This window comes from Physeter macrocephalus, chromosome 7 (genome assembly GCF_002837175.3).
Source record: "Physeter macrocephalus isolate SW-GA chromosome 7, ASM283717v5, whole genome shotgun sequence".
Classification (NCBI taxonomy): domain Eukaryota; kingdom Metazoa; phylum Chordata; class Mammalia; order Artiodactyla; family Physeteridae; genus Physeter; species Physeter macrocephalus.
Window position 1 is genome coordinate 51176013 of NC_041220.1, and position 16039 is coordinate 51192051.

Sequence of the window (16039 nt, forward strand, 5' to 3'; positions counted from 1 at the left end):
GGGCCCAGCCGCTCTGCGGCATGTGGGATCCTCCCGGACCGGGGCACGAACCTGCGTCCCCTGCATCGGCAGGCGGACTCTCAACCACTGCGCCACCAGGGAAGCCCTAATGTTTTTTTTATGATTAGAATGGACTTATGGGTTTTGGGGAGGAAGATCAGAAAGGTTAAGTGCCATTTTCATCATATCATAACAAAGGTACATACTATCAACATAATTTACGGTCAACATGATGTTGACTTTGATTAGCTGGCTGCAGCAGTGTTTGTCAGGTGTCACCACTGTAAAGTTAGTCTTCCCCCCTTTACTTTGGAAGGAAGTCTCTATGTATGGTCCACACTTAAGGAGTGGGGAGTTACGCTCCCCTTTATTACTGCTTTTTGTTAATGGTTATATTTAATCAAGGGGTTCTGTGTTGGCTGTCTATCAAATTGATGGTTGTAGAAATTGAGTCCTTCCTCAGGATTTGCTGTTCTCCTTAACACAGCAGACGCTGGTTTCTTACATTATCTCTGCAGCATCTCACATGAACAGCTACTACCTCCTTCTTTTACTTTTTTCTCTCCCTTTACTTGTAACACCACACTCTCTGAGTTTGCCTCTCACCACTTTGGCTAGTTTCTCTCAATTTCCTTTGTCAGTCCTTCCTCCTGTCTCCATCTCTACTCACTGTAATTCCTTCACCCTACATCGTCTTATCTTCTCACTCTCTCCCGGGGACCTCACCTCTTGGCTTTTGAGCCATCTAGGGTACTTCTACGGCTACCTTTACCATCTATGAGTTGATGGGTCCCAAATGTTTTTATTTCCTGCCAAGACTTATCTTTTGAGCCTCTCCCTCTCCTCATTCTCTCTTCTCCCTGTATTATCTATCTCTTCATTCATCTACCCACATATCTATCCATCTGTCTGTCTAATATCCCTGTCTATCTAACTATGTTCTACTGGGCATCTCCACTGGGTGTCCACTAAATCCATTATTCTCTCCTACAAACCAGGGAAATTTTTAGGTGTAGCTGAACTCAGGGAACTCAGGACATGGTCATCAGGAAAAGTCATGTTTGCTTCATCCCTTGGTTCTGCTTCCCCCAGTGTTGGCATTATTCTTAGACTGTTTCTACTACTGTAAGAGCAACATGGTTCCTAGTAGATTCATAGAAAAAGAGATCCCCCTCTTCCCAATAGTTATGTTAAAAGTTCTGGTATTGAATCTCATTGGTTCTGTCTGAATCATGTATCTGTTCAAACCAATCACTCTGCCCCAAGGTATCCCATGCTCTCTGACTTGCCATGCTAGGTCATATGCACACTCTTGGAATTGGGGATGTGCTCAGCTTAACCCAATCATCTGTACTGAGAGTAGGGGAGATATGATTTACCACAAATTGTCCGGGGAGGGGAGGATGAGTGCTGTTTTCAGAAGAAGTAGGGTATACATGCTGGGTAAGTTGGACTACTGGTCTCCCATTTGGGGATTTTAAAATGCATATCTGAAAATGTCATGGCTTGGCTTCACATCCTCAGTGTATCTTCCTTACTTTTAGGATGAACTTCTGGCTCTTTATCAAGGCCTTCAAGTTTCTCTCAACCTCTTTTATCCCATTGCATTTTGGCTCTGCCTTCCTTGCTATGGTTCAACCACACTTTGGTTTTTACCTGATTTGGGTCATGTGCTTTTCTGCCTCAGAGTCTTTAAGTATTGCTATAGACTGAATGTTTGTGTTCTCCTCGAATTCCTATGTTGAAATCTTACCCCCCAATGTGATGGTATCAGGAGGTTGGGGCTTTGGTAGACGATTAGGTCATGAGGGCGGATAAATAAATTTCTGTTGTTCATAAGCCACCTAGTCTGTGGTATTCTGTGACAGCAGCCCAAACTAAGACAAACATGCCATTTTCACTGCCTTAGAACTTTCTCCTCTTTTCTATTTCCCCACCCTCATACTTTTGCTCAGCTCATTATCTTAAATGTCATTTCTCCAGAGGAGAATTCCTGATTTCTCAGGATAAGTTAGGTCCATTAGCTCTCATGGTCCCCTGTAGTTCTCCACAGGATTGATCACAATTCTGATAGTTAATTATTTTTATAGTTGTCTGTCACCCTTCCCCCATGGACTTTATGCTTCATGAAGGCAGGGACTGTGTTTCATTCACTACCTTATCGCTAAACCCTAGTTCCTGGGGCAGAGTATGGCACACGGGAGTAATTCAGGGCATATTTGTTTAATGAATGAATGAGTGAACAAATGAGGGTTTACATGCTGTCTTAGCTCGGGCTGCTGTAACAAAATACCATAGGCCGGGTGGCTTAAACAACAGAAATTTATTTCTCACAAGTTCTGGAGGCACCGGAAGTCTGCAGAAAGATCAAAGTGCTCGCCAGTTTGGTTCCTGGTGAGAACCAGCTTCCTGGCTTGCAGGTGGACGTCTTCCTTCTGTGTCCTCACACCAAGGCAAGGGTGGTGGGGAGAGTAAGCTCTCTGGTGACTTCTTATAAGGACACTAATCCTGTCCTGAGGACCCCAGCCTCATGATCTCATCGAAACCTAATTACCTCCCAAAGGCCCTATCTCCAAATACCATCCCCTTGGGGGTTAGAGCTTCTGTACATAAATTTTGGGGAGACACAATTCAGCTCATAGCACATGCATTATCTCATTTGACCCTTGATAACCCCATGACATAGGTCCCATTTCAGGATGAAGAAAAGGAAGCTTAGAAAGTTGAAACTACCCAAGGCCACTCAGCTAGGTAATGACAGAACTTGGAAGTTTTCAAATCTAGGGATATTAGCCTTAAAAGCAACTGTAGATTTGCTGCCTCATGAGGCCTCTGAGGCATCTTCCTGTTTGGTTTTGAGCCTTTTGGTGTGAGGGTAAATGTGAAAGTGTGTGAAGCAGAAATGTAAAGGGGAGCTCAGATGGAGGCGAGTCCATACTGCAGAGCACAGGAGAGCACCTGACTGCTGAGGGAAAAGATCATCAGGGAAATGTTTGACTCATCTTCCCTTACCCTCTCGGCCTTGTTCCCAGGTCCTACACCCTTTTGCTGGCTCTGACAGGTTTTTCAGAACAGGAAAAAGAAGCGTAAAATAGGAGGAGCAAAAATAAGGTAGCCCCCGCCTTACACTGAGGTATTGGGAGTTACAAAGTTTTCTCTGTTGAATAGATCTTAGAATAAGAACATTTCTCCCACACAGAACCAGTGTTAAGATAAGGGTGAGATTCTCACAGTCCTCAGAAGCCTAATTAACTCATGAAGTTCTGGAAATAGCACCAGTAACAATATACCTCAATTCAGAAAGCATTTATTGAGCTCCTTCTCTGAAGCAGGAGCTATGGAAAGTGCTGGAGATTTAAAGGGCCGTGGGTGACTTCCCCTGCCCTTGGGAAGTTGTCAGCTATGTGATGATTTAGAAACTTTGGGGCACCAACCCCTTATCTTTGCCATTATTTCTACAGAAAGGTGAATTCTCAGTCGCGGCACACAGGGTGTGGGCCACGTCTGGAACATACTGACCTTTCTTCCTCTGGTTCCCTTTTCTCACCCTCCCATTTGCAGCCATTCCTTTAACTGAGTGCAGGCACTTGGCCTCCTAGTTCCTGCCAAGATAGAAATTCAGGAGCTTGGCCTACCCAGTGCACTGAATTGAAGCCCTGAGTTTGACTCTTAGATAGCCATTTGGCTGTAGGGCAGTCACATAGCATCTCTGAAACTAAGGAATCAATTTCATCCTAGATTACCTCACAGAGTTCTTGGGGAATATTAAATGATATGTATGTGCTTCGTAAACGGTAAAGCATAAGATAATGCAAAAAATTGTGCTGATCTTCATAGAGTTGATTAGTTGGATGGGGCCTTAGAGATCTCCTATTGCCACCCAATATTTACTGTGTGCCAGGCTTTCTTCTACACATTTCACATGTAGTAATCTGTTTAATCTGCAGAGCAGCCCAGTGGGGTAGTACTATTATTATCCTCATCTTACACAGGAGGAACAGAGAAATTAAATGACTTGTCCAGGGTCACATTGTAAGTAGCAGAGCTGAGATTCAAAGACAGGCAGTCAGGCAGGCAGTTAATCACCAAACCAAGCTGCCTCCTGTGTGCTCTATTACCACCCTCTGATACTCCTCTGGGAGTACTCGACAGGATTATGATTGTTTGCCTTAGTGATAAATAAGCTACTGGAAGGCAGGAACTGCACCTCATTTTACACACACACACACACACACCCCACAGTGCCTGCCACATGGTTGGAGCTCAGTAAATGTTTGTCGAATGAATAAATGTACTCAGGAGAGATACATAGCAAGTCTGATACTATCTACTATGTTTTTCCTTCATCTTTTCTTGGCTAACTGTGCTCATTTTCTTCAACCATTACCAGTAGGAGGTTTTTGGCATTTCTCACTCACTGTCCTACTTGCCCTCCCCTGCACTTTCTCAACTTTAACAAGGACCCACCTAAACTGGTAGAAGTGAACACTGTACTTGGAGAATATTCTCACCAGCACTGGGTATGACTACCCTTTCCTGCCCGCACAGTGTATGTTCCTTATCCTGGACTCTCTCAGGAGGCCACTCCTGCCCCTGAACTATTTGCCTGGGCAGGTTCTTGACTATGAAGCCAAGTGCCCAATGTGAACCTTAAGCCATTACTGGTAGTCTGGACTGGTAAGGGGAATCCATTAAACTGTACCTCCCCTCTCCTTCCTTCACTTTTCCTTTCCTGGGAGGAGCTTAAGAACTTAGGGATTCCCTAAGTTCTTAAGGGAGAAAAGAGGTTATGGCTGGTGAGGAAGTTGGGGCAGGAAACTGCTTCTTCTAATCTGGAATCCAGAGAATTTGTCAATTTTGTTTCATGGCATGACTAAAATGAGTTTTCTTGTAGGAAAAAAAAAATCAGCATAATTGGCCTCATCTACTGGACTATATTTAAGGGGATAATGGGACAAGGTGTTTGATTTTAGACATGTTTTGAAAAATCCTGTATTATAGTGGACAAAAAATATTTGCAGTGTGTCTGTTGGGTTCCTCAAATTGGAAAAGTACAGACTCTGGTTCTCATCACAGACTAAAAAAACTGACGAAAAGTGAGATTCGATTATTAGATAAACTGGCAACCACATACACAATAAATTCTCTATTCCAACCAGGGTTTTTATTTTTGGTTGTTTCGGTTAGACATTACTCTGGGGAACTAAGTGCCCCACTGGACACTCAGAGATCTGTTCTTTGTGTCGGGGTCAACGCCACCAGCTCCCAGAGACAGCCCCCTGTGGGTCCGCGACCCCTCTGCTGGGGGGCGGTGCCGCGCCCGCGGGAGCGCGCGTCCGAGGAGCTGTCGGCGGGTGGAAGTGGAGGAACGAAAGCGACCTGGGGGAGCGTGCGAGGCCTCACGTGCGCGCTCCCGCCATCCAGCCCGCGTGCTCGCGCGATCGCGCGTCCGCTCGCCCGCCCGCCCTCCCGCTAAGTCTCGCGATGCCGTAGCCCGGTGCTCCCGCTGCAGGAGGCGCAGGCTGTTGCTGTGGTTGCCTGAGTTGCTGCTGCGGCTGCGGCGGCGGCGGCGCTGGTGGAGGTGTCGGCTCTTGGGCGGATGTTGACATTGTGTTGTTGTTACTGCTGACGGTAATGGCGGCGGCGACGGCCGGGACCCCATCTCCTCTGTAGCCGACGCCGAGACAGCCCAGAGTGAACTCCGCGGCCTCGGAGCCCGCGGCAGCGACTCCCCTCAGCCTCCGCCGCCTTGCCAGCCCGTATCCCGGCCTCAGCCCCTGGACAGGCCCCTTCGGGCAGGGGGCCTCGGAGGCTCAGGATGGCGGATTTCGACGAGATATATGAGGAGGAGGAGGACGAGGAGCGGGCCTTGGAGGAGCAGCTGCTCAAGTACTCGCCGGACCCGGTGGTGGTCCGCGGCTCCGGTCACGTCACCGTGTAAGGCCCGGAGGAGGGCGAGGGCGAGGACGGGAGGTGCAGGGCTGGGGCGGGCCCCTTACTCCGCGGGAGCCCTCTCGCCCCGGTGTGCGTCTGGTGTCGGAGGCCTGCGGGAGGAGTAGGCGACCAGGAAGTGAAAACTTGCTTTATTTTCATTGGTTTCGGTCTCTAAAGTGGGGACAGACGCTGCCCTCCCTCCCCCCGCACCCCTCTTAGTAGGCCCTTCGGGCCTGGGCGCCTTGACGGATCCCAGAAGGAAGGTTATTCTTCAGGGTCTGCCCTTCCGGCCACCCCTTCAGCTTTGGGGTGGAAATACGCATTTCTGAGGTGTCTCCCCTTGTTTTCTCATCCAGTTACCCTGTGCTTCTGTCTCCTCGTCTGTGCCTTTGAGCCTAATGACACATGGCTCAGAGGCCAGATCTGGGCCGGGTGAGACCCCACTGACGATCGGTAATGAGTGGTTCCCTGTCCTTGTGTATTTCACACACCCACAGGTCTTCCCAGTTTCTTGCAGGGTCAGTTTCTGCGGAACTAGTGCAAGTTCCTGTAATTGTATATGATAAAAAAAAACCGTATAGATGAACATATATATTTAAGATGCAGAACGATGTATGCTTACACATAATTAAAAAAAAATCTATGTGATGGGCACACACCGCTCAGGTTACTGAGGGTTCTCAGTAATCTAAGTCCCTCCTTTGGGCATGAACTCTGGGATGGCTTCTTCATTTGATAAGGGTTCCTGTAAGTCCAATTGGCAGCATTTTAAAAGCGCAATATTATTCAAACAATAAGGAAGGAAAGCTTTCTGAAAGGTCATGACTAATAAAGGAATGTGAAGACTTGAACCAAATAATGAGCTGTCCGGAAGCAGGAAGTTTTGTAATGTTTCTCTGAGAAGTCCAGAGTTTTGTACAACTTGAAGTATTTATACTGTTTTTCATTTTAGATCTCTGTTCAAATCCTAGGTCAAACTTCATGCTTGTCAGATATCTCCCCACTTCACCTTTTTAGTAAAATAAAAGGGCCAGCAAGTCTGAGACTGCCTGGAACACTTTTCATTATATTTTTGGTTTAGGGTGAGTGGGTATTGCAGTGAATAACTTTTAGTGAAACAGTAAGACTTTTCGTATAAGATGGTCAGCAAAACTCTTGCATTTCTCGATACATGATGTGACCAGCCATATTGTTGTTTGGGTGTGCTTATGTAATGCTTTGATTTCTTTAGCACCTGTTAGTTTATATTCAGGTGACTTAACCAGGGTGAAAACGCTGCATAAGTGCTGTCACAGTGCCATGAGAAGACAATGGAATTTATCACCACAATAACAGTTACTTAGTATTTTAACTGTTATTACCAGCAGAATTAAGAAATATAACCAAATATAGTGGGATATTAAATCTTTTTTTAACATACATCACAGAAATTTTTAAGTCTTCAGAGCCTGCCATTTAAGTTTTGTTTGACTATTAGGACCTTTTTACATTCTTTTAAACCTATTAGGAGTGCTTAAAGAAGAGTTTTCAAACTTTATCATGTTTTCTGCCCACCCTGCCCCTTACATTCCTCTTGTCAAAAAAAAGCTGGCAAAATTTTATTTAAAAAGGTGCAAGTATAGTTATAATGTTTCCTCTGTTTAAGGAAAAGAAAAGCTAAGTACTTTCTTGGGCATGATGGAAAATATAATAGGCGAAGTGCTCAGAACCAAATAGGTGGTTAGTAAATTTGATTTTAGTTGGCTGCTTAGAGAGGTTAACAGAGTGGAGAGAATTATTGGTTCTCAATGTTAGTTGCCCATTAGAATCACCTGGGGAGCTTTAAAAAAAAAAGCCTTGTCTTTGCCCCAGTTGAAAGCCAGTTATCTGAGTGAGTGTCCCAGGCTTGCATAGTTTGTTTAAAAAGTTCCACAGGTGATTCAAATATGTACCCAGGATTGAAAACCACTATTCCAGAGTATAAGAGGAACTATATGCCACCAGTAAACAGTATGCCTTTCTACGAGGGGAGTTAATTTTTCAGCTCTCTCCCTCAGCAACTTCCCTTTCTTTCCTGTTACCTTGGTTCTAGGCTCTGGGTTCAGATCTATCCTCTGCCACTTTTTGGGTAAATTATTTATCTAAGACTCTTCATTTAAGATGGGGATAGTTATAGTCCCTCACTGTTAAAATTATTAAGGGTTAATTGAGAAAATACATGCAAAGAATTCATCACATTGTATGGTACTGTGCTCAGTAGATATTAGCCTTTATTAATTATCATTCACACACACAGTGTTCCATTTTGAGAAACACAGGTGTAAAGCACAGTACTAAGAAATCCGAACTGCCATTTTCAAACCTAATAGTGATTCACTTTAGTCCTGTTTTTCCATTTCTAGACAATTTGTATGAGGTTAAATTACTGTGTGAAATATTTCAGTGAGGATTAATAAGACTCTTTCTGCATTGAAAACCTAATCCTGTTTTGTGTTGCCATATATAAATATAGTAACAGTAATGCAAAACTTTTTTTACATGACTCTGTCATACATAATTCACAGGCTTACTATGCCAATAGGAGCCCAGTTAACACCTATAAAGCTTTTTGAAATTGGTGTTTATGGGTTGCTATACCTGTTGAGCATATTCAGTTTTTCTTACCTTTAAGTATAAATGGGGTGGTCCAGTGGTTAAGACTTCGCCTTCCAATGCATGGGGTGTGGGTTCGATCCCTGGTTGGGGAGCTAAGATCCCATATGCCTGGCGGCCAAAAAACCAAAACATAAAATAGAAGCAATATTGTAACAAATTCAATAAAGACTTGAAAAATGGTCCACATCAAAAAAAAAATCTTAAGTATAAATGGGAAGAGCTATTAAAATAGTTATAATGAGACTGGTTAAGCTTATCACTGCAGCTGCCCTACCCCCTACCCCTTTATTTAAACTAAGGAACTGTTCAGAGCCCTTTTCCCTTGAAAGTCAATTATAGTGTAATGTATAGAATCATCTGTAATCCAGATCAATCTGAAAAGATATAGATCCATCCATATGTGTTTTTCACAGATTTCACTTTTGAGTAGACCCTTATAGTTGAATATTTCTACTCTTTTTTTCCCCCTATGATTTACTACATCATATTATAATATTACTCTCATTTTAGACATCACTATATTCTCATATGACGTAATTTGGCACGTCATTATAGTGACGTGAGAAATTAAGTCACCTTCCATTTTCTACTACACAGGCAGGTCTTGGTTACTTTTGTGGCATAATCAGATTTTGGGAACGTAAGTATTTAAAATGTATAATTTGCCTAAACGAAGCCTGCTTTAATGTAGTTTCTAATAAAATATTTTCATGTTGACCCCAAATCAGGCTTAAACTGTGTACCTCCATTAAGATCAGTATTCTTTCTTGATATTCTTCTAGATGAGTATAATAACTTCCTTCATTTTTGGATTTGCATGTAGCAATATGAAACAAGGTGGCATCTCCAACAGGAAGAAATCTTGTGCAGAAGCATATTTTGAGGAAAGTGGCATTTGAAGGAAGAGAGGGAAATGATAAGTTCCTGTTATTGCATAATGTTTATGTACATGTAATTTAAAAGGCTTGAAGTCCCACTTCAATTAAAAGTAGATTTCCTGTGTGTGTTTGTGTGTGTGTGTGTGTGTGTGTGTGTATTTCTCATTTTATTATGTAATGAAAATGAGGGGGGAAAGTGATTAACTTATTAGGTGGTATTGGCCAAATTGGTTAATATTTTTAAATTATGGCGTTCTTTTCCCCTTAGAATAAATTTGTGTAAAATATAATGATCATTTGTTGAAGAGTTTGATTTTTCACAATGATGATAGCAATGTGTTAATATAAATATTAGAATTTAAAACTAGTTTTAGGCCAGTATTTCCTATCTAAACTATCATTATAACTGACATTAGTTCCTGTCTCATTTCATGCCCTCCCATATCAGAATCAAACTTGGAGCTTTCATAGGGCATGTATAATCTTTGACTTCTAACATAAGCCCTGTCATAGAGCCAACTTATTTTACTGAGGTTTGTTTCTAATTTCACTAAATTATTGTGTCTTCGGGTACTTTCTTCTGAGGTATAATCTTCCTGTCATGTCCACAAATAATTCCTCATCCTTTACCAGTTTTTATCAATGGCTGTGGGACATCACTCTCTTTGTCTTCATCTCAGGTAAGCTGTGGAAAATTGAACGATTTAGAAATGTGACTTGAAAAAATATGGAAACACTTTGGGATACAATAGGATCTTTGCATAGGAAACATCACAGGAACACTTTAGTGTATTGACCTTTCAGATGGTAGAGTTAAAAAAAAATTGTCTTGAAATGTATTGGACCAAGACTGCTATTAGATTCTGTGGTTAGCAACAAGAGACCTGAACATGATTTGCCCAAATAACAGATTCACTTTAGTTTAACAGTTTGTTTTAAACTTTATAACTTCCACCTCCCTTCTTCCACCCAACATAATTATTCCATTTTTAAAGATTAAATTTTTTGTTTGGAGATTTTTGAAGCTCTTATTGATATTTCTGTACAGAGCTGGATAGTTCTTTGAGGGCAGGAATTATGCTTCTTGGTTTTTATTTCTCCATTGCTTAATATAGTGTCTGGAATGTTATAGGTCCTGAAATGTTCTCTGAGTAAATGAGGTGATTGCATACATCTTTGGATCTTGTTAGAATTGTCAAAGGAATAACTGTTTTCTTCTTTTTTCTGTACCTACTAATGAAGGCAAACAATATTTTACAATAGAACTCTTATGAAATCACATTTATAAGATACATGGCTTGTCTTATTTTATTTATTTATTTATTGGCCGTGCTGTGCGGCTTGCAGGAGCTTAGTTCCTTGACCAGGGATTGAACCCGTGCCCTCGGCAGTGAAAGCACAGAGTCTTAACCACTGGACCGCCAGGAAATTCTCTGGCTTATCTTTTTTTTTTAATGTATATATTCGTTTATTAAAAATCCATGCACAAACATATTCATTTTTGTAAAAACACAAATGAAAAGATGCATGTTAAATACATTTAATTGATTGCCTAAGAGGAGAGGAAGAAAATAGGAACAATGTAAATAGGAATAAAAGGAGATTAATTCCCATGTCATGTACCTATCATTTTAAAATAACAAAATAAGAATGCCAGGGAATTGAGAAGCCAGGATACCAAAGGCAGAGAAGAATAGGGGTTGATGCCTAAGTCTGGGCTTCTATTTGCTCCACATGATTCACAGGGCAGGCTGATGTCTTTTCTTAAAAAACAAAGTTTGGTGAATGTGAGGAAATTGGCAACTTAAAGTAGATATTTTTTTCCCAGAGAATTTTCTTACTCCTTATAATTTGAGAGGAAATTAGTTTGATTTAGAACATAGCATTGAATGTATCTTTGATAATATGAAGAAAAAAATGCTAAATGTTTTAACTGGATTAACTGCCAAAAATTCTCAATGGGTAAACTTTCTTGAAGAAATGAGAAATATGGTAGTAAACTGAAGTTTCAAAATTTTACTGTATTTGAATTTGAAATTCACATGATATTTCAGTCCGAACAGTTCAATGTGGGATTTCTGCCTGCCAACAGATGTGAAATTAACTAGTACTTAAGATTATATGTGTCTAGCTAAGTGGAATATAGGAACTAAATGGTGGGACGTAAATGATATGAAATTATTTATGATGGTAAATAATCAAATACTAAATATTATTATTCTAAATAACATTACTCTAAATAATAATGTTATATGAGAGCTGCTCTTGAATTCCAACTTGAGTTTATATTCCTAGCAGGTTAAACACCTAGGATATTAGACTAACTATATACTCAGAAGGGAATCTTTTAAGTCTCTCTAGTATCTGTGTCTGGCTTAGCTTTCACATCTGTTATAAAGCTACTTAAGATTTCATTCTCAATAAAATTAAGCTTTAAAATATAACAGCAACAGATGCTGTTAGGTATCCTTACTCCAGTATCTTCTGTGTAAGATTTGTTGGTGACTTTTCATAATTTGTTTCAGAATCCACTTGTAAAATCAGATCTTATGCCAGTGTTTCCATGTTCATGCAGTCTAGCTTAATCCCAGTACAATATTTTTTAAACTTGCCTGATTATCAGAATCACTAAGGACATTTAAAAAAATATACATTTCAGGTTCTTACCCAAGACATCCCCAATCAGAATCTTTAGGGGAAGACTAGGAATTTTTATTTTTAATAAGACCTTGGGTGATTCTTATATCAGATGCATTTGGAAAACAATAGATGGTACTGTAGAAAGAGTGTGGTCTTGGATGTCAGGCAGATTGATTTCAGTTCTCAGAAACTTCCTAACTGTAACCGTTAACCTTTCTGAACTTTAGTTTTCTCATCTGCAAAAGGGATATCTACCTCAGAGATTAGGTGTGACAGTCAGAAATAATTTATCTGATTACCTGGATCCATAGTAGGCATTCAGCAAATGATTACCATATATTTTGATATTTATCCCTTCATGCATATTTTTTGGTTAATCTTTACCGTTTTCTTGGAAATCAGTCTAAAATGTGACATATGCCTTCCTGCTTTAAAGCAAGATCCTGAGCATAAATCAGAATTATCTGATTGAGTAGGGGAAACATTTAATCAAAAGAAGATATTAACAGATTGGTACACAGTGATGTTCTTTGAGGCTGTTGAGGTGTTTTGGGGTTTGAGGATCTTCTCTAAATGGCACTTTCTTTTCAATTTCACATGTGAGATTTTGCTTTCTGTTTATGTTCTTTTCTTTCTAATTGATCAGTTGGAGGTTGGAAATGAGACAACCAACCTTATTAGAGCTACGTGTAAAGTAAGAGAAGTTGGTTTTGAGTGCTAGATTTAGATGCTTGAATTTTAATACTTGGATTTTAAGATACTTGTTTGCTCAGAGTATTTTTGACTAATCCTTCATTATCAACTGTCTTATTGAGGTTTCCTGATAAGTAATTTAACAAGTATTTATTAAATTTTATGCTAAGTAGCATGTGAGGCTCTGGTTATATAGTTAGGAATGAAACACGCATAGTTCCTCTGCCCTCCTGGAGCTTACAATTAATAGACAAATTATGTCTGAGAAAATTGCTGTGAAGGAGACCATCAGAGTCTCTGATAAAAAATAATGTGATTAGGGAGAACCCCTCTGAGAAGGAAACATTTAGGAAGGGTGAAAGAGTCCTGTGAAGAGCATTGCAGGTCTGGAGAACAGCAAAATAAGTTTGGCTTGCCTGAGGAACTGAAAGGATACTACTGTATTGTGGCTAGAATGTAGGAAACAAAGGAGATAGTGCCTTGAAATGAGATTGAAGAGCTCAGGTAGGGGCCAGAAAGGATTGTAGAGAGATTAGAGTGAAACTGGGAAGGGTAGTTAGGAGCTCTTGGAACAGTAAAGATGAGATGATAGTGGCCTGGTCTAGGGTGATGGACTTGAGATAAAGGAGGTATTTCAGTTCTGGCTGAAAACCATCAAATTTAGCAACTTTCCTATGAGGTATGGCAGAACTCGCATTGGCCACTTTTGCCATCTCATTCCCCAATTGTGGTATTTTTTGTTTTGTTTTTGGTTTTTGTTTTGGCTTTGTGGAGGGTGAGGTCAAAGAACTGTGGCTGCACTTACTGTTGACTGGAGACTATCTTGATGACATACCATTTCCTCTTCTGCTGCCACAGGGCAGCTAGTATGCCAAGAAAACAGCATGCGCCAGAAGTGGAGAGGGGCTTTCCCCCAAGATCATGGATTTTGAAGTGAGGACCTTTGTACCCTTTAGCTACAAGATGTGTGATGTTTGACAATGATCTGTTCATTAGATTTGAGGAAAACACTGGGCTTTTTACATTTTTACACTTAAAACTGAATTGTCTACATAAGGATTGAAATTTTCTCAAAGATCTGGAAAAATGATTTTCTTCTTCTTGAGCTCTTTTCCATCCTACATCTAGTAAGTGAAGTTTACTTAGGGTAGACTTGGTTGGACTTTGTGTTAACTTAGCTTTGTTCTTTTGATTGATAAGAAGTGAATGTTTGTGTGTATCTCTGTCTGTCTGTCTTGTCTGTCTGTATGCTTCCTGCAAGAGCACCTTGTTTTATTCTCTTTGATCTTGCATTGTATTGATAATTACAATGGAGTCCTTGATTAGTGCAGTGAAGGAGTTCCTGTGTATCCAGCCTTCTTTCTCTGCCCTTTCTAAACTATTCAATTATAAATGTTACTTGAAATTGATATGTTGGTAGTCTGTGCCATAAACCAATTCAACTATATATTTTTTCTTAAATGAACATAATTTATCATTGTATTGCTCATAGTATTTGTATAAATATGAAGACTATTCTAGAATATATATAAGTTAGATATATAAAGTCATTTTTCCTTGGTCTGGTACAGATAATGTAAAGTGGTTGAGTTGGATTAGTTGAATCTCTATATCATCAGACGTTAATACCATGAAGTTTAATCACTATACATTTACATAACTTTATTGCTTAACATATGTAATCGTCTCTTAATACTTGAAAATATCTTAATAATTGAAAATTAGTAAAATTCTAATGCTAGAATATTATAGAACTATATATAATTATGAGGTTATGATAGAGTGATTGTAATACATGATTTAAATAAATTTTTGATTTCACTAGTTTATGAATGAGATTATACTTTCACAGAGCTGGTTGAACCCAAATGTATAGAATTTGGTCACACAGTTAAAATTTTTAGAGTTATATTATGAGACATATATATGTCTCCAACTCCAGGGGTTCTGTATATTCTGGGTAAATATAGTACACTTTCAGTTCTCTCCTTCCATGAGCCACATTGATATTCAGATGTGTATTAAGGCAGCCAGATGAATTTAAAGTGTGATTTTTATGCATTGAAATCTGTTAATTTCTTCTGTGGTTATGACTTCATCTCCCAAAATAGTGAAAAAGCTGATTCCATTGAGCTCAGAGTTCAGCATTAGGAAATAAGTGTTGTCTTCACTTGCCATTTGCATAACCCATGTGTTCAGGTTGAATCTGAAATTTCTAGTTCATATGTGTTGTCTTATCGACAGGGAGATAAAATTCTCTTAGTCTATAGATTTGTACAGGTCAAGTGTCTCAGAGTCCAAAATATCCAAAACTGAATTTATAATCTTCCCCCCAAATCAGCTTCAAGTGCAGCCTTCCCATTTTCAGTTGATGACAGACCTGGCATCCTACTTGCTTAGACTAAAAAATCTTTGACACATTCTTGATGTCCCTGTTTCTCTTTCACTGCCTCTAATCTGTCAAGAAATCTATCTCTTGGCTCCGTCTTCAAAATATATGCAAAATCTGACCACTTTTTACCATCTGTACTGCTGGTGTGAGTTATCATTTTCTCTCTTCTGCTTTGTACTCAATACTTTTCTTCCCCCTGCTCCCACCTTTGCCTCTCAACCTTTACAGTCTCTTTGGTACATCTGCCACAGTGATTCTTTTAAAACATAAGTCAGATCACGTCTCTTTTCTGTATCAAGACTCCCTGAAGCTCCCCATCTTCAGAATTAAAGTTACTTTTAATGGCCTGTAAGATCCTACCTGATCTGGCCCATTTCTCTGACTTCTACCATTCTTTCGCTTGTTTACCCCAGTCTAGGCACACAGGCCTCCTTTCCATTCCCTGAGTTATTCTCGGCACACTTCTGGTTAGGGCTTTGCACTGGCTGATTCCACTTTCTGGAATATTCCCCCCAGATACCCAAATGGCTAACTCCTTCACCTTCAAATCTTCCACAATTATCTTAATGCATCCTACCCTACGTTCTACTTAAAATTAAAACTCCTCTACTTCCCCTTACTCTGTGCTTTATCTTTTTTCATAGTGCTTCCTTTGTCAGAACGTGAGGTGAGCCAGGCTTGGTAGAGTACAAACTTTAGACAACCTTCTCTTGCAAAGAGGAAAACTCTCAAACTTTTTTGACAAGAATAAAGTTTTAAAACTTTCTTCCTGGGCTTCCCTGGTGGCGCAGTGGTTGAGAGTCTGCCTGCCGATGCAGGGGACACGGGTTCATGCCCCGGTCTGGGAAGATCCCACATTCCGCGGAGC

The 16039-nt window shown here is 40.4% G+C and overlaps 1 protein-coding gene across 2 annotated transcripts in view; it reads left to right on the forward strand.

Moving 5' to 3' along the window:
- Positions 1–5462: 5462 nt before the first annotated feature.
- Positions 5463–16039, forward strand: part of CHIC2 (cysteine rich hydrophobic domain 2) — a 46631-nt gene continuing 36054 nt past the window's right edge. The window contains exon 1 of one of the 2 annotated variants that reach the window (XM_007111243.2): positions 5463–5937. In XM_007111243.2, coding sequence (XP_007111305.1) covers positions 5819–5937 — 119 coding nt within the window. In that variant the 5' untranslated portion in view covers positions 5463–5818. The remainder of the gene's footprint in view (positions 5938–16039) is intronic. The other variant, XM_055085984.1, reaches the window with a different exon arrangement.